Source organism: Macrosteles quadrilineatus, unplaced genomic scaffold (assembly GCF_028750875.1).
Source record: "Macrosteles quadrilineatus isolate MER2022 unplaced genomic scaffold, UCM_ALF_1.0 Scaffold_5__1_contigs__length_97177068, whole genome shotgun sequence".
Taxonomy (NCBI): Eukaryota; Metazoa; Arthropoda; class Insecta; order Hemiptera; family Cicadellidae; genus Macrosteles; species Macrosteles quadrilineatus.
Genome location: NW_026542598.1, coordinates 85,009,757 through 85,033,553, shown reverse-complemented (window position 1 = coordinate 85,033,553; position 23,797 = coordinate 85,009,757). Strand labels below are relative to the sequence as shown.

Sequence of the window (23,797 nt, the reverse complement as noted above, 5' to 3'; positions counted from 1 at the left end):
CGGATGGACGGTGGCTGGGTCCGTGAGTTTCTGACCCAAAGACCCATGTGGATCTGTATGATGGCTGCTAGAACTCTGGACTCCCCAAAGTACATTCATGTTGTGTGTTGTGTTACAGAGATGCGGATGGACGGTGGCTGGGTCCGTGAGTCTCAGACCTATGTGGATCTGTATATGATGGCTGCTAGAACTCTGGACTCTCCAAAGTACATTCATGTTGTGTGTTGTGTTACAGAGATGCGGATGGACGGTGGCTGGGTCCGTGAGTCTCAGACCTATGTGGATCTGTATGATGGCTGCTAGAACTCTGGACTCTCCAAAGTACATTCATGTTGTGTGTTGTGTTACAGAGATGCGGATGGACGGTGGCTGGGTCCGTGAGTCTCTGACCCATGTGGATCTGTATGATGGCTGCTAGAACTCTGGACTCTCCACAGTACATTCATGTTGTGTGTTGTGTCACAGAGATGCGGATGGACGGTGGCTGGGTCCGTGAGTCTCTGACCCATGTGGATCTGTATATGATGGCTGCTAGAACTCTGGACTCTCCAAAGTACATTCATGTTGTTTGTTGTGTTACAGAGATGCGGATGGACGGTGGCTGGGTCCGTGAGTCTCTGACCCAAAGACCCATGTGGATCTGTATGATGGCTGCTAGAACTCTGGACTCCCCAAAGTACATTCATGTTGTGTGTTGTGTTACAGAGATGCGGATGGACGGTGGCTGGGTCCGTGAGTCTCTGACCCATGTGGATCTGTATATGATGGCTGCTAGAACTCTGGACTCTCCAAAGTACATTCATGTTGTGTGTTGTGTTACAGAGATGCGGATGGACGGTGGCTGGGTCCGTGAGTCTCAGACCTATGTGGATCTGTATGATGGCTGCTAGAACTCTGGACTCTCCACAGTACATTTATATTGTTTGGTGTGTTACAGAGATGCGGATGGACGGTGGCTGGGTCCGTGAGTCTCTGACCCATGTGGATCTGTATGATGGCTGCTAGAACTCTGGACTCCCCAAAGTACATTCATGCCGACGACGGTTCTGTTCGTATATCCAAAGGTCATGCTGCATATCAGGTTAGTTTTTTTTTTTTTTATATACAATGATTTTTTGTAAAATACCTTTATACATTATCAGAATCTTGTCAAAGTGGTTAGTATATATATTTTTATTGGAGGGAGACTTAAGTCCAATAATCGTAAATTATTTAATGATTTTTTTCATGTGTTTTTTTTTTCGATGACTTTATCCCCTTTTTATTATGCAGTATCCTAATTATTATTGTTGCTCTTTCTTTGGCTGTAAGCTACGTACCTCATATTATCTTTATTGGGAACTTTTTTTATTTAAAGTATTTTATCAACAGCCCTTAAACTCTCTGGCTGTTTAAGTTCATAATTTGTTGTAAAATCAGGTTTGAGTAGTACAAGTATAGTAAAAATTTATTTAAACTACAGTATTTTATATTGCCCTTCAACTCCCTCGCTGTTAAAGTTCATAATTTATTGTAAAATCAGGTTTGATTAGTACAATTAGACCCCTTATTTCATTTAAAAATGTTATTGCTGCATTGTTGTTTATATTGTTGTAATTATAACCTATAGCAGTACATCTTTCAGAGTAATCGTACTGAAATGAGACACTAAAGCATTGTAAGGATGTGAATTAGATTTACTTCATAAAAATAAAGAACATTATGATTTACATTGTGTGTTTGAAAGTATAATGAAAATTGGTTTCAGTAAAAAAAGAATATTTTACTTTGAGGGAATCCACACAAACGTAGTAAACAAATTAACAGTTGCTAAGAAAAGGGAGCTCCAAGTGGTTGTTTGTTTAAGCGCTTTGCTTGAAGTTTAATTTAAACCAATGTTTGTTGAAACATACTGAAAATGTGGTGCTTTTTAACTAAGATGATTTTTTGTTACGGGTTTGACCCTATCTTGCATTTATTAGTTGTTAGTCTAGATCTGAACCAAATGTATGTCAGTATTTCCTTGATCAATAATGAAATTGTTCCCTTTGAAAGAAACTTTTGAAAAATGTGTTATCTATGTTTGGAAAGGGTTTTCGCTCTTAATCCTGACTTCCAACTGCTTTAGGGCTCTGTCTCTCTATTATTTAGTGATCCAAGGTACATATTTTTTACATAACATAATTTTTTCTCATAACTTAATTTTCAATAGACAATGAGATTCTGAATTGTCAAAAGTTGGATTTTTAAGATTGATTGGGTATTGTAATTTGGATAGTTAGTTTTTTGGTTGAAAATTGAAGTTATTTTGGAAGTTAAACCAATGGAAGGTCAGTTGTCTGACGTTTTATTGTTGGGTGTTCTATTGTTAAGTTTTTATTGTTAAAGGTGTAATTGCTATGAAGTTAGGGTTGATTTACTGTGGATTACTGTGGAACGCCAGAGGTTAATTTAGAGGATACAGGGTGTCTAGATCATAGAGCAATGTGTCATTTGCAGTTGAAGAATGCATGTACAGATTTTTATTAATGACGTCACATGGTAAAGGTGGTGCCGGTGCCGACGGTGTCCGGGCAGAGTTTCCACGAAGACCCGGGTCCGGCCAACCAGCTCTTCGCAAAGCCTTCATTACACCAATGTGTAAGTTGAATAGCACACATTTTCATTTGATTTTCCAAAATATGGTGCTATGACCTATTAAGACTAGTTTATGGGCATCAAGAAAGGCATGTTTTAAGTTAAAAAGCTTACTCACGAGCAATTTAGGCAAAATCACGACTCTTGCTTACATAAAGTGGTGCATTTATCTGATTAGCCATCTTATTTCAGCTTTGATGTTGAATATTATCATTACCACCTAATTTTAGGATTATTACATTGATTTTACTAAATTAATGTAGCTGTTCCCTTTATAATGGAAATGTAAGTGCATTTTTGGCTGAATACAAAAACTACTAAGGGTTGGTAATTTATAGTTCACAGCAGCCTAAGAATCAGAAGAGGGGAATTTGAACTTGCTAAATCAAGTATAAGGAATGACAGATTGTAATTAGGTAGTTTGTGAAGTTTTCAATTTTCATGTTTCGATTTGTTTATTTATATTGTTCCCATAGAACACGGAAAAAAAGTGTCATGTGACATAATTGGGTAAGAGCAAATTTGGAGTTACAATTATTGAAAATAAATTCCAAACACTTTCGCCAAGGACATTTATTCATTTAAGTGGGTAAATTTCATCCCGTGAATCCTACTTCATTTGATCTTGTATTGATAGGATGCCGGAGAGAGAAGAAACCGACGTTTACTTCAAAGAATTGCCTTCACACTTAGAGTAAGTATATTAATTTCTTGCAGAACTAATAATAAATCTACTAACAACTAACATTAGTCCTATGACGGGTTTGCACTTTATTTTCAATAACTTCAAAATTCTCACCAATATAATTTTTCCCATGCTAAATGTACATAACATGAATTGACAAAAATTTTGAAAGTTCAATGAAATTAATCTTGCAATTGATTTTGACAATCGTTTAATTTTAACTGACAAATTATTGAGGTATTGTATTATTGTAGATATATATTTTAAGCTTAGTGTCTGTTAGTAGGGTCCTACATTTAGTACACAATTTGTAAACATCGAGCATACTTGCAAAATAATTTAAATTAAAATTCCTCACCATTCCAATTGCATGCCTTATCTTTTGTATAAACTAAGCACATAAATCCTTAGTTTTCAAATATTTATTGAGATTCTATGCTTTCTCCTTTTTTTATTTAGTGTAAAATCTCGGTTTAGATTTTAAATATGAAAAACGTACCATTTTCCTAATTGTCACATGACATATAGGCCTAATAACACAGATAAATTAAGCCTATAATGAATATTAATCTACTTTATAATTCCCAAATCAGTTTTTCATGTTTTAAAGTCACTGTAAGATGCAATTACTTTACTAGAAGAAGTATGTTAGGAAATTTGTATTTAAATACGGACTATGTGTTTTGTAGCTTCTAAATAATTAAGGTAAGGTAAATTTGCAAAGGCTGCATTAAATAAGTCCTACAAGTCGTATATTTGGTTGCCTAAATTCCCAAGTTATATTTTTTACTTTCACATTGTTCTTACTTGAATAATATGAATCTAAATACCTTAGTTCGTCAAATTCTAAATGATACTATAAGATAGTAAATCTTCCCTGCTTACTTTATAGAGATGAGTTGTACAAAACCTATTACAGGCTATAAGGTGGTATGTAAAGGTTTACTATGATACAGACTCCATATTTTTCTTTCAGAATCGCTTTGCCACTAATGGTGGGAGAGGGTCTGGGTCGTTGGAAAACCGTCCACCGAACTGGTTCGCAGCCAAGTTCCTGCACCGCTTGCCTGAGGAAGAGAAGAAACCACCCTCGTCCTGGTCGAACATCAACTTCGACCCAACCCAACCTTTTCACTACCAGGTAAGAGGGGCGTAAAATGTTCTTAATGTCACTCACACATTTTTCTAATTCAAATTGTAATTGTAATATTAATTCTTGAGAATATGTATCTTATGTATTTGATGATTTTCCTCAATATTTTTTTTCTTTATTCCATTACCGTACTGAAGTTTCTTCAATAATAATTGGTATTGAAGTAATTAAGGATTTCCGCTTTGCAAGAAAAAGTATAGGCTACGTATTAGTAGACTATTGTAAAATTTGTTTCTGCTTTGTCACTCAAAACATATATTGTATTTGCATCTCTATATATCCCTTATCAACGAAGACTCAAAAGTTAATGTGGCTCTTGCCTTCTAAAAAGTTTTTTTTATACATCTCCTGTCTAAACAATGTTGAGACGTAAGGAACTATTGTGAATAATAAAGGACTACTAACGTATTTTACCTATGAGATAATAGTTTTTAAGTAGGCCTACAGTAATATCTGGTGTATAACTTATACTGTTGAATAATAAGTCTTAATTCTTCTACCCTGAACCAACAATAAATATTTTTAATATCTTCCCAATTTGTCCCTAGTGGCTGGCGGTCGTGACGTTGGCTATATTCTACAACCTGGTGTTCATCATCGGCCGCAGTGTATTCTGGGAGCTCAACAACGCGGTAACATTGCTGTGGTGGGCCTTGGACTACACCTGTGATGGCATCTACCTGTTGGACACCGTTATACACGCACATGAAGGTGCAACTTTGTGATTATAAACATTAGGATTGATTTGTAATGTTTAACTCATACAATCACTGAATTATCACTGAACATTATTTTTCTGACAAAAATTATTGCTTGGTGTCTCTTATTCATGGATTTTTAATTGTGGAAATTTAGGAAGAAACAAAAATATAGATACAATTAATTACCACCCTTGGTGTGAACTTTCTAAAAGTGTAGCTGAGAAACGTGTAAATATTGTAACTGTATCCCTTGAGCCAGATCGGAAGTTTGTTCGAGATGTTTGAAAACCTCTCAGTAGGCTGAGAGTCCATATGAATGTGCATTTTTTGCATGTCCTTTACTTATGGACTCTTGTTATTTCAGCAAATTAAATTTTTCAACAACTTCAAGTGCACAAGTTCAAACTACAACCAGATTATTTGACAGTTAAAAAGAGCTTATGATATGAAATTACAAGCGCACGCTATGGTTTTCTCCAAAAGATTATTGACCAAGTTTTCCAATGGCTAGGAGTTTCTCACAGGAATATTTACCCTGAAGTATCAATAAGTAACTATTATTACTTTACATTCAAGTTGTCTATCACAAATTCTACCAAACATATCCTCACAGCTGATTCTCCATTTTCCTTCAGGCTACCTGGAGCAAGGCATGATGGTCACGGACGCAGTCAAGCTGCGCCAGAACTACGTCGCCTCCAGAAAGTGGCTGTTTGACTTTGCCTCGCTGATCCCTACAGACCTCGTGTACTTCTACTGGCCCAGTACCGTCTGTCCGCCCGCGGTGCCTTGCCCCGTCATAGTCAGAGTCAACCGACTATTTAGGATACCTAGGATGCTCGAGTTCTTCGACCGAACCGAGACCAGAACCGGGTATCCCAACAGCTTTCGGATATGCAAGGTTTGTGGTAAATTAGTTGGTATAGTGCTTTTGCTAGCAGTATTTGTATTTACAGTTGTACAAAGAGTTAGTTTAAATGAGACGTTTGTGTCACATTGGATGTTTTTAAGGAACACTTAATACTTGAATACTTAAATAAAGTAAAAGTAAAAGTTTTTATACAATTTCCTTTATCGTACGCACAGGCAAAGTTTAGATCAACTGCGGTGTAGGCAAATTTCAAGATTGGGAGGCCACAGAACTCTTGGAAAAATTGATGAAAAATTAACAGCTAACTAATTTGTACGTTTATACCATTCTTAACTGCACATATTTATTTACTTTGTATGAGTGTTGTTAGGTTAAGTGAGGTAGTTTGACTTTTGTGACAGTGTTTTAATAGTAGCCCTCCTTATAAAATGTCCTACGATAGTAATAGCAAAGGAAGGTGCAAAATACTCAAGAATAACCAAACCTCTATACTTGTGTCACGTTCGCAGGTGGTGTTTGCCATTCTAGTCCTCATCCATTGGAACGCCTGTTTCTACTTTGCCATCAGCTACGCCATCGGGTTTGGCACCGACAACTGGGTGTACAACCTCAGTGGACAGAAGAACTCTACATTGTCTCGCCAGTACATATACAGCTTCTACTGGTCCACTCTCACACTTACCACTATTGGTGAGATTGATTAATTAGTTTAGTAAAAAATAGTTGAATAAAGACTTGTAGATTTAACGCTAAACAAAAACCACCTTACCAAGAAATGCTTTCTCCATTTCATAGGATTTCTGTTAAATTATTCTACAAATTTATATTTTTAAAAGCACAAATCTATATATTCTAGATATTTTACAAGTAATTTTTGTCATAGTTTTCAATTAATTATATCACATATTTTTAACAACCATCTAAAGGAGAAGTTAGAACCAAACTCAAACAAATAAACAAATAAAGTAATTTTTGCAAAAATTTATTGTAGTGGCCTCTGAACTGTAATAATGACTAATTGTTTTTATATTACCTGTCGTCAGTTCCAAATTGTTACTTTCGGCGATCTCCCATTTTCAAGCACACAGTATAGGAATACACATTAAAACTAATAGTATTATTTTAAATACTATGCCATAAATACATCTCAAATCTCTTTTTGTTAAAAATCTTTTTCTTTTCTAGGAGAAACACCACAACCAGAGAACGATGTTGAATACCTCTTCGTCGTTGTCGACTTCCTCGCTGGAGTTTTGATCTTTGCAACCATTGTCGGAAACATCGGCAGCATGATCAGCAATATGAACGTAGCTAGGGTGGAGTTCCAGAATAAGATGGATGGGGTCAAGCAGTACATGAGCTTCCGCAGGGTGTCCAAGGAGTTGGAGGCGAGAGTTATCCGATGGTTTGCTTACACCTGGGCAAACAAGCAGGTATAATGATGAAAGGAAAGTGGTAAATCTACACAAGTTAATAGTATCTATGTTATCTTTGTTTGTACAGTATAGAGTTCTTTTTTGCAACTCTTTCCATTGATTCTTAAAAAAAAACATTCTAAAACTACACCATTAATAATTGAATATTATTAACCAAACTGACCTAATCAAACATGTCCAACTGGTATTATTGGGTTTCAACTGGTGGAAACAGATAAATTTATTAATACACAAAAGTTTGGTTTATGCATATTTATATATATATATATATATATATATATATATATATATATATATATATCAGGTGCCTTTAGTAGGTTTTATGTTGGTGAATGAAGTGATATTTATTTGGTATCATATGGGGATGATGTGGAGGCAAGGAAATAATAATTTCTATGTGCTGTTGCACAATAGGTACATATATGCTTTCATACCCAAATTTCTTGCCACTATCTCGATCTTTAACAAGTTCAAAAAACATAATCTTTCTTTGGTGTTTTTTTTTTCAAAGTATCATAAAACTGGATTAATGGGGGCCAGTTAATTAATAGTTTGTTGAGTCATGCAGCCAATGAGCTCCCCCTTAATGCATGTGATAAATTTGTATGACTCAAACGTTTTCATTACAACCATACTAGAGTACCCTGATTTTGATGACCAGGATATTTAAGTGGGCAAATTAGTCATAAACTGTCAAACTCGTAACTAGCACAAAAAATCTGTATGTACCATTCTAACATTCATGTAATGTTTTTTCACAGGCCATTGATGAAGATAAAGTGCTTGCAGCTCTACCAGACAAGTTGAAGGCTGAGATTGCAATCCACGTTCATCTGGACACGCTCAAACAGGTCAGGATATTCCAGGACTGCGAGCCGGGACTGCTGGAAGAACTAGTCCTCAAATTAAGGCTTCAGGTAATTTTCTGTTATAAACGTCTACTAATTCAATTTAATGTAAACATTGGCTTTGAAAAATTGAATTAAAATGGATTAAAATATTTATATTGCTATCATGATCCAAGCTCTAATTTCCAAAAAGTTGATTTCATTGTGTTGTATTAAATTAGTTGGAATAGTGACTAGGGAAAAGTTTCCTTTAAATTTGCATATCTTTAGCAGGAAATAATAATAAAGATTACAAATGATTAAGTTAAATTAATGACTAAATATTAAAATCACTCAAACCATTATAAATATAATTATGCTGCTAGTGAGACTCGATTAATTTGGTATAAAAACTGTTTGCAAGAAAGAAAAAGGGCAAGTACAATAAATTTCTAGGCAGCTCGTGCTGCAGCTTATGTTCACACAATATGTTTTTATTTTTCTGGCTTTTGCTCTATTTTGAACTAGAAAAACAATCAATTATTTTGAACGTATCTTCTCACTTAATTTTCTTTGATGGTTTTGAGTGATTCTGAATCAAATTCCTGGGGTCTGTTCATTATAAACTACAAACTAAAATTATTAGTAAATCAGCTGATCGCCCAATGCAAATTAAATGGAAATTCCAAGTTACACATTGTAACTAATAATTAATTGTGAAATAGGCGCCTATGGTTGTATGACATTTCTGATGGTCAATTCTGTTTGAATGTTATGTCAATAGCTGTGAAGACAGTTTGTGCTCAAGTTAGGATATTTTTGCAGGTTTTCAGCCCAGGAGACTATATCTGCCGCAAGGGAGACATCGGTAAAGAGATGTATATAGTAAAGAGAGGAAGACTTAGCGTTGTAGCAGACGACGAGAGTACTGTGCTAGCCACTCTCAGCGCAGGCGCAGTCTTCGGAGAGGTAGGAGGAAGGGATTTCATCCTGAATTTTGGATATTTTCGTACCCAAAAACTATGAGATATAAAAACTATACTAGATCTATAGAACACCAGGGACTTGAGGGAAGCTAGAGAAAGTTTATGCACAGTATGGGATAAAAGAGATTTAAATAAAGGCTTTAGAGGCCTGCCTTAAAAATGGGAATTTCGAGGTATTAAGGATAAAAAGTATACATTGAATAAAGAGTTTGGTGTTAAGGGTCAAACTGTACCTAAAGAAATATCTCATAGTCAAGGCAATAAATTTTAAGAATCCATCTTTTTATTTTTGTTTTATTATGTCTAGGTATTGCCACATTATTATGAGAAGGTAACATTGTATGGCTTATGATTCCATATAGTTTAATAGAATGAGTGTAAACAAACCATCAAATTAATTACTATGAATCATCGAATCATCCACGATTGTTGCAAATACAAATAACAGACATAAATCAGGAATTAATACATGAAAATCTATTAGAGTAAAATTGAACAATCTGTCTTTGGTTGATTTCTCCAATGATTTTAAAAGTAGGGTGAAAATGAAGAACGTGTTAAAACTTCAATCAAACTTACAATGAATAGTTATGATGGTCCCAGTATTTAATATCATTGGAGTTCCTACTTTACTTCAAATCATTTCAAATCAAAAATATCCTTTTTCCTACAGTTACTTAACAATGTACATGTTCTCTCACTGATTTGAGAAAGTAAAGTGGCCAATTCGCTCACCAGTGAGACAATGTTAACATTGTCTCACTCTAATTACTTTGTCTCACTCCAGATTTGCAACGTGAAGCCACGAAATAGTGAGCGTGTAACATGCAGACAAGGTCGTATGCGCGCGAAATACGTTGGCAGTACTGGCTGTAAATCAGCTGGTCAGCTGTTTATCATTAAATGTCATATTAAAAGTTCATTTCTGTGTAAAAATATGTTACGTTTCTTTACCAATTTATTTGTTTTATGGTATCTGTAGGAAAAATATAATGTGCAACTAAAGTGCAAAGTGCAACTGCCTCACTCGAGAAACCATTCCTCTTCTCTCGAGTGAGTCAATTGCACAAATAACTATATTCATATTATATTATTTATAAGTACAATGGTACAGGAATATAGTCAAATCTTACAAAATACAATTTTTTTACATGAGTCTAAAAATAAACAGAGTTTTTATTTTACTTAAACATGTTTCCATTTGTTATCCATTAATAATCCACATCCAAGCTTGAATTTTGTTTTATCAGCTCTCATATTTAGCAATAAAACCAGCTATAAAAGCCAGTGCTTGTTCGTCTTTCTGTGACGATCTTCAGCAAGTCAGTGATTTTTAAGCATTCTGGGAGTCTAATATCCTTTTCGCAATAAAAACCACAGTTGTGTCACTTATGAGAAAACCAAGTATATAATAACATTTTATGTTTGTGTCGTATTTACTTCTTTATTAAAAACCAAATTTTGATTATTTATTCCAAACTATCTACTTCAAGAATGTTTTGTTGTATTTTAAAGTAAAAGAGGATCAAATAAATAACGGGCTTACAGATATTTAAAACATTACCTAATAGTACATTAGGTTTTCTTTTTGGTGCCAGTGTTCTTGAGTATTTTTCAAAAAATCGTTCACAACAATTCAAAATCATTAACAATAAATTATCTCATAAAACCAACCAATCACTGACAGTTAACCTAAAACTCCGCTTCCAGGTGAGTGTTCTGGAAATTCCCGGCAACAAGACGGGTAATCGCCGTACAGCCAACGTACGCAGTATTGGCTACTCGGACTTGTTCTGTCTTGCCAAGCAGGACTTGTGGAAGGCCTTGTCGGACTACCCAGACGCTCGGACTTCGCTGCTAGAGCGAGGGTGTCAAATACTCCGGAAGGATGGCCTTCTGGACGAGGACATCTTCAGACTATCCCAGGAGAAGAAAGAGGGGATGGAGGATAAGCTGAATAGGATAGGTGGGTTGAGTAAGAAAATATTATGATGATAGGTGGGTTGAATAACAAAATATTGTGAGGATAGGTTGGTTGAGTGACGAAATATTGTGAGGATAGGTGGGTTGAATAACGAAATATTGTGAGGATAGGTGGGTTGAGTGACGAAATATTGTGAGGATAGATGGGTTGAGAGACGAAATATTGTGAGTATAGGTGGGTTGAGTGACAAAATACCATTGTGAAAATACTGTAGGTGGGTTTAGTAACAAAATATTATGAGAATAGGTGGGGAATTAAATCTTGTGATCGAGTTAGAGTTTCAGAAATGTAAGATTGTACAAATAGTTACGTCAAAATCCCCTATTGATCAAGACTCACACGCATATTATGTAGGCTACTGTATTTTTCACCCATTTATGGTCTTTTGGTACATATTTTATAAGCCTTTAAGCATCACTTTTTCCTATTACACTTTTTCCTTTCTTTCAGAAAAATCGTTAGAAAACCTCCAGTTGAGGTTTGCAAGGTTGATGGCGGAATACCTCAATCATCAGGCCTCTGTGAAGCAAAGGCTCTTAAAAGTGGAGAAAAGAGTGGATTCCACAGACAACAGAAAGTGAGTTATATGCACATAATAACTTATTCCTATAAAAAATTATTAGTATTGTCTATAAGACGTTATGGACATTGCCCAATAATTTTGTAGGCCTAATCATCAAACAAAATAAGTTGTTTTTGTAATGTGTATTTTCTCGCTAATTAGAAAACTTGTTCAGTCATAATAATCCAGTTTAAAACACCTAAAAAGTATTTAATCAAATGTAAAGTCATACAAATGTTTAATAATCCCCATTTTTTAAAAGGTAAAACTATAGTTTTTTATCAAACACTATTATAAATACACAGAGTTATTTTAAAATATCTCCACACTCAACAACATATTCCACGCCATTGGAAAAAAAGAGTTTGATATTTGGTAAGGGATAAGTTAACTTAAAAACCCCAAAAAATATAATACATTTACTAAAGCAATTAAAACAACAACAATAGGTAGTGAGGTAAAGTAATTGTACAATAATGTAATCGTAAATAAAGTAATATAGCCAAGTATGAATCATAGGAGAAGGTAAGAGTTTAATGATGCCACTCAGTATAATGTCCGGGTCCACTCTCTTTTATGGCAACTTCATAACTGACCTGACCTTGCTACTGGCTCTCTAGATAATGACATTACCTCTACTGACATTACTCGTGACCAACCGCTACTTCATATATTTGTACCATATCTTTTTTATAATACTATTTCTTTAATGGGAAAGGTTTTAGCTTCCTAAATTGTAAAAAATAAAAAAGGAAATAGGCCTAAACCAGAGTTAAAATCTTCCCTATTAAGTAAAAAAAATTAGAAGAAAAGTGCTTATTTTTTCATAAATTTATTATCCTTTAATCTTTTTTAAGTAAAATAGATATAATTTATTGTCAGCGGTGTTGTGCGTTGACTCATTCCCACTCTGATTTTCCAAAACCCCAATATATTAAATTGGCAACCCATGCTTTTTCCAAGGAATTATGAGCGTTCCACCATAGAAATTTACGACCACACGACCGTTTACTACATGATCTATGGGGAACAAATGAAGAAGACTAGTCAATTAAAGAAGAGGGGAGGTTAAGGGACCATCGTTTGTCATCATGAGCACACACACACACCTTCACACGCCAACACATACCAGCCAGTAACCACAGACAAGGGCAACTATTACCATTATTGAATCGGATACACCCACAATGAAGCAATGGTTAGAAGAATATCAATGATTAATTGTTTTAGAACCATTTTTTCTTGTAGATTTTGTTATATTCTTCGATAATCCGCCAAAAAATGTGGCATCTCCAGGGAGTGGGATATTAATTTTCCTTTTTCAACAAATTAATCAAAAAATGAAATTGTACTTAAAATACCCCCGCCGCAGCAAACCTGCAGACTAAGCGAATTTCCATTAACCTGATTGGATTTATACTAAAATGCCTCCATAAAAATAGCATATTTATTTCCTATTTAAATAGAATTAGTTTAACGAGTTTAGACTTAGGTTTGCTGCAACAGGGAGGGTAAAAAAGATTTTTTATAAAATGATAAAAGTTTAGTAAGAAATAAAAGTATTTTCCAAAATCGATCAAAATATGTTCATAAACAAGCAAACTACAACAGTTGACTTATTCTCCATAAGAATAACATGGGAATTTTAAAATTACAATTTTTTTTAATTTTCTCCGTAACAATTAGGCGCATACTAACGCTTCAATATACTAAATTATTTGTTTTTTTAGGCTCTACAAGATGGTTTAAAAAGAAATTGTGAAATTTCCTGTTTTTAGGGTCAAAAATGGGAAAAACCTATTTTTACCCCATAAAACCCCCCATAAACCCCCGTTCCCATAGTCCGATCATGCTGGTTCGCGAACTCATTCAAGTTTATCCCGCTTTACACCTTCAAACCAAATTTTATCAAAATCGGACAAAAATTACTCAAGTTATCGTGCGGATGGACACATATATATATATATATATATATATATATATATATATATATATATATATATATATATATATATATAGATATATAAAAATTTGAACGAATGGTGTTTTTGGCCTCTGGGGACATCAAAATGAAAAAGTAAATCGGTCCCGGGCTTAAGTCTTACCACGAGACCTACGGTAATAGCTACTTCCCTATAGGGAAATTCGCTAAAATGGTCTACGTTTTGCTCGTAATACTGTAGCTTACTGAAGTGGACATCTCATCTATCATGGAACGCCTCCAGTTAATTTCTATTCAAATGTAATAGGCCTATAGTTGTAACTTGTAAGAGCCCCTCATAGAGTTTGCCACAATCAGTTTTTCCATTTGTTTTTTTATACTTTTAAAAACTAACGGTATGCATTTAGTATATATGCAAAAGTAATTAATTAACCACATGGCACCAAGAAACCTTCTTAAAAACAAATACAATTAAATAGCAGAGCAAAGCATACCATTTATTTACATCACCTCTGTTTCAAATTTTACTTTCATATGTTTTGTTTAAACAAATCTAGCTAAAACTCTTTCAAAATCCCTGATGTGGGGTATCTTTAAGACGGTCTTGGGGCTAAGCCCCTGGGAAGTTATCACGAAATTGATGGTGTATAAACCTACTCTATGAAATTCTACATAGGTACACTCCCAATATATATATATAACAAATTTATAAACCAACATAATTTTATACTTGTGGAATAAAAGATGCTATGGTTATCAATTAGTTGTCCTTCAGTTTTAGGCGTACTTAGGTAAGTGGAATTCAACAGCACTCTGTAATTTACTTATTCATGTAAATTAACTCTCTTAACTATGTTATACTCATATTAACTACGTTAACTTTATTTCCAAAATTGTTAATATGGGAATGAAATGTTTAGTTTCATCAGTAGTCAAAGATAGCACACAAATTAAGTGAAAGTTATGAAAGTCTACCCAAAACTTTTTTGTAATCATCCAAGTATGTTAATCATTTGGAATCTATGTAAGAGGAAAAATTTGTCATGCTGTATTTTTTTTTCAAATGAATTCAACTTCTGGAAAGCTATATGTATGTGTGTGTACATGTGTGCCTGTAAGGGTGTCTGTAAAAGTAGTAGGAGGGTTGACTGCAGGTGACAGCTCCTAGTATATCACTCATCTCTTCTTGACAAAAATCTGAACAACTAAAGCATGGGATGTTAGTTTTGTTTTACACTTTAAAGTTATAGGGTTAAAATGTTTTATATTTTAGTTTCTATAGATAAAATTTTAATTTTGTTTCGTAATTTAAAATTTGGAAACTGAAATGATTAGAGAGGAAAGAATCAGAGTAGTTAGAATAAAATTTAGCATCAGACTTGATTAGTAGGAACCAAATCATAAATTAAAGGAGGAGATTTTACCTTGAACTATTTTCTTCTTTGTAAATCTTGATGTGTCTGAGATATTTAGAGTTTTAGTAAAAAGAGTTTTATCTTGGTTAATACTTTGATACTTTGATATAGAGAAAAACCACTAAATAACCAATGGCAAAAAATAATTGAGTACAACCTTTTATATTTATCAACATGGACACAGAACATTTTAAAATCCAACAATAATAATAAAGAAAATGTTAATATTTTTAAACCCAAAATATGTGTTAGAGCCAGACCAAGGGCAAAATATTTGAATGTCAAAACCTTTATGTCTTGGAGACAGACTAAAGAGAAAATAAATAAATAGAATACTTAATTCAATTCAATTCAATTCAAAACTACTTTATTCATTTCCTGTACATAATACATTGAATAGTGTCAACAGTTGCAAGTAGGCCTAATAGTTATTAAATACATTTCTAACATAATAAAATAAAAACAAAATTTCACAAACTTAATTTTTTTTTAAGTCTAAACAAAAAATACATAAATTGAATTTGTTTTTTACTTCAAAGACTATTCAACTCTTAAAAAGAAAAAATAGCCTTGCTGATGAGAAATCTCTTTAATTTATTTTTAAATATTGTTTTGGAAGTCTCTGATTTAATTTCGATTGGGAGATTATTATAAAATTTTGATCCCGCATACATGGGTTTTTTCTCAAAAAGTTTTAGACTATGGTGGCCAATTACAAGGTTTTCCCGATTTCTGGTGAAATAATTATGACTATCCCCAACTCGTTCCAAATCATGAAGTCTGTCCTTTACTGATAAAATTGTTTCATAAACGTACATTCCGTAAATTATCATTATATTTTCTGAACTACTTAACTTAACAGAAACTATCATCATAGATAAAACATACTCCCTAGTAGATTTTTCATCCTTATGGAACAGCTGAAGACAATTTTATTGTTAGTTCTGTACGGTTTATGTAGAGGTCGTGTTTTGTTTACAATTTGTTTCCCGTTATTACAGCCATTTAAAACCTCGTTTAGCCAAATAATACGATCTAATCATAAACTAGGGGTAGTTAGATAACCAAACAGTAAAGCACAAATCAAGAAATTAACCCTAAAATAATAGAAACAAAGTTTCGTCGACACTAGCGCCCACGTGTCACGTACATGAACTAGACACGAAAAACGTGCTTCAAAATTTACAGTGGGATGAGAAGTCTACTTGTGTTGGTTAGTCTATGCTATCATTTAGTAGGTAATTTAAAATATTAACAGTTAATGAATTAATTACTTTTTTTAGTTTAAAGAATAATTTGTATTGCTAATTTTAATACAGCAATAAATATGAATACCCAAAAGCCCAAGAAATAGATATTGAAGGTCAGAAAGAGAAAGGACAAAATTTAATGTTTGTAACTATATGAGCTAGTAGGTATATATGTACTTTGCAGCGTTTTATCGATTTAAAAAGCCTTTGAAACTATAGGAAAACAGGTACGATAAGTATCAGTTATTACACTTCATATACACACACTTCCTACACATATACACTTCATATAGTCATATGTTTGAGCAAACGAAATACAATAAACAACTAAATAACTTGCAAACATATGTCTTCTTGGATCAGCTGTAAAAAAATGAACTCCATCAAGTAAGAAACATAAACTTAGTATGGGTATCGTCATAGCCTCTTATCTATTGTTTGCTGCTGTTCATTTAATATTTAGCTCCAAAGATCCCACCTGAAAGCATTGAAGGCTAGGGGGGTAGCCATAATTTAGAATGCCTAAAGAATGTCTACGCCTTTCCTAGTGGCTGTGTACCTCAAAATTAATATTTGTTCTCCAAACTGGGTCCACAATTAAATCATCAAATAAATAAATGATTGATATTTTTGTCACACAATGTAAAAATACAGAGAGACATCAAATCAAATCAAATCAAAATCTCCTTTATTCATGAATGTACAAGTACAAAGAATAGAGTCAGTGAGTACTTATTGTCTATTCACAATATTTTAAATTAAAAAATTCCTCAAAGGAGTAAATTGCTTTTTCTACTAGGTACATTTTTAAAGTTTAAAGTAAAATTTCCTACTATTACATTCATTTTTTATATCTTTTGGTAAAAAATTTATTTATCTAAGGCCTCTATACACCGTGTTTTTTTTTATAAAATTCTAAATTATGCCTGTTTTGTATAACATATTTTGCATTTCTGGTATTATATCTATTACTGGTAGGCCTAGGGCCTACTTAGTTCTAACTGTATTTTTTGTAAATGGTGCTGCTTAGTATATTTTATTGTCTCGTATATATAAATTCCAAACACTGTTAGGATTTCCAAATTAGAAAAATGATACTTTACACTTTCGATCCAATTTAAACTTAGCATTAATCTAATAGCTTTCTTTTGTAACAGAAGTATTTGATTAAGGTTTGATTTTGAGGTCCCTCCGTACACACTAATTCCGTATGATATAAATGAATGTACAAAAGCATAATACACCAGTTTTAGAGCCGAAAGATCACAGACATAGGACATCCTTCGAAGAGCATACAAGCCTGATGACATTTTGCCTACAACATGCTGGACATGAGAGTCCCAACTTAAATTGTTATCAATAATAATTCCTAAAAATTTTAAATCATTTACTTTATTAATTTTAGCATTAGTCTTCAAAATTGTCTCATTGTTTTTATTTTTACGAGAGCACGCCCCGTGGTCGAAAAATCGACCAAAAGTATGTATTGTACAAACTTCTCTATTTTCATCCCACACTGTAAATAAAACATGTGATTGGAATGTCTTCCATTTGTTTTGATTTTCTGTTTATATTGTGTTGTTATTTTGTCATCACCATAGCAACGCATAAGACCCATGTTAATTTTTTAAAATTTCAAATTCATTTTTTGTGCTTATTTTTGAGCCTATTTTAATTTATAAAGGGATTCTGCACACCTACAGGAAAATAGCTTTCTAACGGTATGCGTAGATTTTCCCTACGATACACACGAGCTGAGAAAAAAGGTTTTAAAGAAACATGCTTGCCTATTAATATATAGATAGATTTGTACAGAAAGAAATGTAACTACTTTTATTTTCATTTAAAAGAAAATTTTTGCTGTTAAAAAAGTTTTTAATCTTGTTAATAGAGTGAGAATAAGAACATGCATGGACGCCATTTTTCATATGATAAATTCCATATGATAAATTTCCATCCAGGATACTATGCTGTAATGTATTGCACATTTTTTCTCACATGTGAGGAAGGGAGAGTAATGTCATTATCTATAGAGCCAGTAGCAAGGTCAGGTCAGTTATGAAGTTGCCATAAAAGAGAGTGGCCGACATTATACTGAGTGATGCATCATTGAGTTACAATGGGAGGTTTCCTTTAGATCCTTTGTTTCTTCAATTATTGAAATGCATTGACCATGGTAGAAAACAATATGGTAGACAGTTTGTAATTGTGCCGATTTTAAATTCAAAGATTTAAAATCCGCGCCAGGCAATGGACAAGTCAGTCCAACATGACGTAACGCGGAGGAATACTACACTCGAACCGTGTCGCGTGCAAACGTCTCGTCGTCACTCGTGGCTCAGTACTCGCGTAGTCTACATGTGAAGTCGCGTTTTGTCGCTGGTGTAGGACGAATTTATTAATATCTTAATTCGTAGCTCGGAAATTAGCGTTCGGGCGGAAATTGTACGTGCATCAAACGATCGCAATTGTCAAAATTTCGCCGAATTGCATTTGGGGGTGTGTTTTATTAGTATTAAGTCGAGAAAGTTGAGATGCCGGATTGATTGTTCGCGTTCGTGATGAAAATTCGTACATGCATCATATCGATAGCAAATGTCAGTTTCTAGCGAATCGCGGGTCGTCGTGAAGGTATTTTCAATTGAATCATTAAACGCCAGCTCGAAAAAACAAGAATTAATAAGTCCTACACCAGAAAAAAACCGTGTCGTGATATTCCGCTCGGTCAGACAAAAAGTCAAAATTACCACGAGTCAGTTTTTAAATGTTCGGTACGCGTGAATCTTCGTCGGAATGAATGTTAATGTGTCGACATGTGTACGTAAGTAAATGTTTGTGTTATTTGTGTTTTAGTATTAAAATAGTCTTGCCAATCTGCCACATTTTTTCACATGTACCACTCGTTTTACAAGTTATGAATCATGTTTTGTTTGGTCTGAGATTTTCGTGTTTCATTTGGTCTACTTAGAGCACATGGTCACGATTCAGGATAAAATGTTTTATTAAATTTGGTCATGTCATACAAAGAATTTAAGTTATAATAGTGAACCTAGTCAAATGAAAATTAATTATTAAATTGAATTGAAATGGTGTATTAATTTAAAGAGCAATGTTTATCTGTGATATTATTATTTTTGTATTCTATGTAAAGTCAGATTCTATCATCGTCAGTATTATTATTTAAAACGTTTGAATTTCATGTGTAGAATAATTTTTGAACAGTATTACATTTTTAAATAGTGAGAGTTTGATTGTGTAACGTAAATGGGGGTAACAGAGTGCTCGGTCGAAGGCTAGGGTTGATAAAGGGTCATGAGGATAGACTCCCATTAAATTCATAAATATTAAATATTAAATAAAAAATTATCAAATATTCGACTCAGCAGTCGATTGGCCCCGTTGCACTGATCAGCAAGGAGTGATGTAGATCACAAACCTACATAATAGTCCCTGTTTGATTAAATTGTAAACTGGCCAGTTTGATAATTACGAACATCTTTGGGGAGTCTGGTGATCCAAAACAAATAAATAAAATCATCAAGGCTAGGTTTTCCCGAGACTTTGCAGTTTTAAAAATGAACAAACCGCCAATTTGAACATACAATCTTACAATCAACTCTCTCACTCTCTCTTTCAAAATATTGTTAAATTGTGCACACAAAAGGTTATCACATTGTATAAATTTTATTAATTATTGTATCACAGCTCATTTGCAATTATCATCTCATTATACAGTATTTTTACAAATCACCATCTTTTCATTATCCTGTGTTTCAGCTGTTAGTATTATTAGTATAAAACTGGTAAAGCAGAGAGGTAAATGGCTTAACTGAAAGAGGTATACAAAGTATTCACAATGAGTGTTGATGATCACATTTTGTAAATATATTTTGACAGTGCAATTTTTATAAGCTCAGTTCATAATATTTAATATTAAATTGGTGAATTCATGAGCAATCGGCTTAACCGAATCCAGTGTATATAAACATCTTGAAGTCATACTTTTGATAAATATTTCCTGGACAAACAGTTTCACAAATATTTTCAATCAATATTTCAATATTATTATTTGCAATTTTACAGTTTTTCAGAGTATCAATTCATATCACAATCTTTCGTCAGAACAGCACATTTTAATTCATGGAGTGTTCAAATAGACACATCTATTAGTTTTAAGAAGTGTTAGAATTAAGCTGAAGAAGGTGTGAAGGAGGACAACATATCAGACCTCTCACGGTCCATAAATCGGACTTCTGGGATATTTAATTACAGGGCCCACACTTAACATCTTTATTTCCACTGCGCAGCTCTGTGATTGTAATGTCCTCAGTAGTTCAATTAAAAGTGTAAATTAAATTCATTAAAACCCCACCAGGGGGCAACTTTTTGTTATACTCACACCTGTATGGAATAGCCAAATTGCGTTACATAAAGGTGTGAGGTGAGTTCAGTGATGGAATGATCAATTAAGTAAAGAGTATATTTTGAATATAAGTGAAGAATCTCTTTTTTTTTCTTTACATAATTCACTGTAAACACATTTCTTACATCAACGTACTTTGATACATTTTTTGTGAAGTTTGGATGTGTTAGCTTATGGTTTTGAATTGTTGTGAACAATGTTGATTTTGAAACCCTCATGTGTGATTTTAGCTTAACCTTCATGTACATCAGTCAAAACGTCCCCATCTCAACGATTGATTATTGATTATTGAAAAGGGGTTTCATCCAGAGAAAAGCTACTAGCTTTTTGAAGGTTTATAACTGGACCCAGTGACTACCACCATAGACAAAAAGAATTAAATACTTTTTGTCTATGCTACTACTTGATCATGGGGCTTTTAATAAGTGGTCCTGACTAATGACACAGCTGGTTTAAGTCTTACTCAGTAACAAATAAAGCATCACACTTCACAAGTGACACTTCATCACACTTCATTCTACCCTCATCTTTCACTTGGGTTAAAACACACAACTAGGTGAAATCCCCATCTCAAACAGTAACATAGTATGGTGGTAGTCTCAATGAAGTTTTCAACATCAAAAAGCTACTGATTTTCTAAAATATTTGCCTTTCCCTCTTTCTCTCTTTTATATAGTTATTGAGTTGATTGAAGAATTAGTTAAGGAATAGTGGTTAGTATCTCAAAGCATGATTTCAGCCAAGATTTATTGATTGGGATGAGCTGTGTATTAAGATAGAATTCTTCACAGCAGACTTATGCATTTTTTAAATCTCACCATCACAAAACTATATTGGGGCAAACCTTTTGACAAATATGGCAAAAATACCGACCAACAACGTTTTTGATGTGTCCAATAGAATACATCTTTAAGGAGGGTTAAAATTTAACACTAAGTTCAACAAAAACATTTCACCTAGTACCACTTCATTTTACCTATTACATTTTCTACTGGTTTTACCAGTTCAACGTCGCACTTATTTCCGAAGGCCAAAGATTTTATATACAATATACTTTAAAGCTAATACAGTCTACTTTGTCTGTGGAATCCTACCTTCAAGTTTAAGGAAGTATATTTATACTAAAACATTTTACTTCTTCTTACACTACGAATTAAAAATTTGGTTTTGTTCCTACAGGAAGAGACGTCAATCTCCAGACTTCCTGTTGGACGTAGCCGCGTCCCAGGGCTCTCCGAGCAGACTGACGCGCAGATCCTTTCAAGGAGTGCCTCAGGACTCTTGGGCGCGCAGACGACGCAAACCTCTCTCCCTCTAACACCCCTATGACCAACCCTCCTCATTCAGCCTGTACACATAGCGTATAATCGAATAGAAATAAACGTTTTTGTATAGTCATAAACGCGAGGATAAACTTTAATACATCTTTATACACTATTATTACTCTAGGTGATTTATTTTTCTACAACAGATAGGTTTGTTATCGTATGATTTCGGACGATCTCGTGCTCGAGGATTATGTGATATGGTGCGATTGTTACGTAAATATGTTTTAATTAATAAAGTTTAGGTTACGATGTTTCTCGTTATTTGTTGTTTTTATTTAACCCAATAATATGAGGTAAGGATTTTCAACGATGTTGAAATTTGAAGTGTGTAGTAGTGATGAAGAAAAGTTATACATAACTTATTCCATGGTTTCATTTTTTTCTTTTTCAAGTGAAATGCCTTGTATAGCTTTGTTACTGACAAAGACCAGCTGTTTTATTAGCTAGGACCATTTATTAAACGCCCAATGATTAAAGACATACAATCAACTGCACTTGATGAAAAAATGTCAGTCTTTCCTCAACACTGTCAGTAGTTGATGTTATTGATGTCATACTCCGTCAAAGTAACAAGTTGTCCAATATAGTGTGACAAACGACAAATTCTGGAACCAATCGATGTCGGTTTGATAAATGGTGATCAGACTTGTTAGCCACAAATATAATTCCGTGATAACTCCCTTCTGGTGATTTCACTTATTTATGTGGTCTCAGTTACTGATTTATATTTGACCTAACACTTTTGGTTTTATATTACCAGGTTAAAAAGAAGGCAACTAGTATTTTATATACATCAGGATATGAACCTTCTTTTACTAAATTCTATTTCAGAAAATTAAGCAAGATTAGTGATGTGTGTGGCTTAATGAACAATTTAAATTTGCAAATAACTACCAGTAGAAAATAATTCAGTATCGAGTTTGAATACAGCAAGTACGGTACCTATACATCTTGTCCTGATTGCATGTCCAGTTATGTTGAAGAGTGCTGAGTTAATTACTCTCACGTTTTAGGGTAACTTGTAAGAGTTTGTTTTCTGGTATTCATTCTAGGGTACTATAACTATAAATTACAAATACATGAAAATAAATACTGGTACAATAAAAATACTAAAAATATACTTTTTTTACTATTTTCTTTATTTTTACTGTACTCTAAATTTTCAATTCAGTAACATAAAAAAATTCATTTTAAAAATTTAAATGTTTAAAAGTTATTAGTGTCAAGGTTTATTAAAAAAGGTTGAAAATTCAACCTTTTTAAATAAACTTTCAAAAGCTTTTCATACTATACTCGGTCCCCTCCACTTGATTCAACCTAACAATAGCTCAACAGCTGAGGTTTTCCAAAATATCAATCATCTGCAACATGCATTAAGCAAAAATAAGTGAGGGGGGGGGGAACTTCCCTTCAAACCACCATAAAGTTTGTGAAGGGACATGGATCAGCATCACCTTCAGCTGATCCACGAGGGTGAGAAGTCTGTAGGGTAAAATGCTTAATCAATGGTAAAACCTTTCGATATTGTCTTTTTACCCTGAATTGATATCCCTTTTATGAACCAAGCTCAAAGACCAACTGTTATTAATTTGAAGAAAATTAATGTTATTAAAATAAC

The 23,797-nt window shown here is 33.6% G+C and overlaps 1 protein-coding gene across 2 annotated transcripts; it reads left to right on the top strand.

Annotated features, from left to right (window-relative positions):
• Positions 1–952: 952 nt before the first annotated feature.
• On the top strand, positions 953–22,416 carry LOC128994214 (cyclic nucleotide-gated cation channel subunit A-like). 2 transcript variants are annotated; one of them, XM_054418595.1, is made up of 13 exons: positions 953–1,081; positions 2,527–2,619; positions 3,254–3,310; positions 4,278–4,442; positions 5,003–5,165; positions 5,791–6,056; positions 6,536–6,716; positions 7,212–7,459; positions 8,224–8,379; positions 9,115–9,258; positions 10,986–11,241; positions 11,710–11,836; positions 22,031–22,416. In XM_054418595.1, the coding sequence occupies exons 1-13, from the start codon at positions 980–982 to the stop codon at positions 22,167–22,169; spliced, it is 2,097 nt and encodes a 698-aa protein (XP_054274570.1). In that variant the 5' UTR covers positions 953–979; the 3' UTR covers positions 22,170–22,416. The 2 variants fall into 2 exon arrangements, with proteins under 2 accessions (XP_054274570.1, XP_054274571.1); XM_054418596.1 differs by lacking the exon at positions 3,254–3,310.
• Positions 22,417–23,797: the final 1,381 nt, after the last annotated feature.

Bases quoted from the DNA above. Each gene is read 5' to 3' on its own strand.
- LOC128994214 (XM_054418595.1), top strand. From the start codon at position 980: ATGTGGATCTGTATGATGGCTGCTAGAACTCTGGACTCCCCAAAGTAC. The intron at 3,311-4,277 runs GTAAGTATATTA...TTTTTCTTTCAG, and splicing joins GAATTGCCTTCACACTTAGA to AATCGCTTTGCCACTAATGG. The intron at 6,717-7,211 runs GTGAGATTGATT...TTTCTTTTCTAG, and splicing joins TCTCACACTTACCACTATTG to GAGAAACACCACAACCAGAG.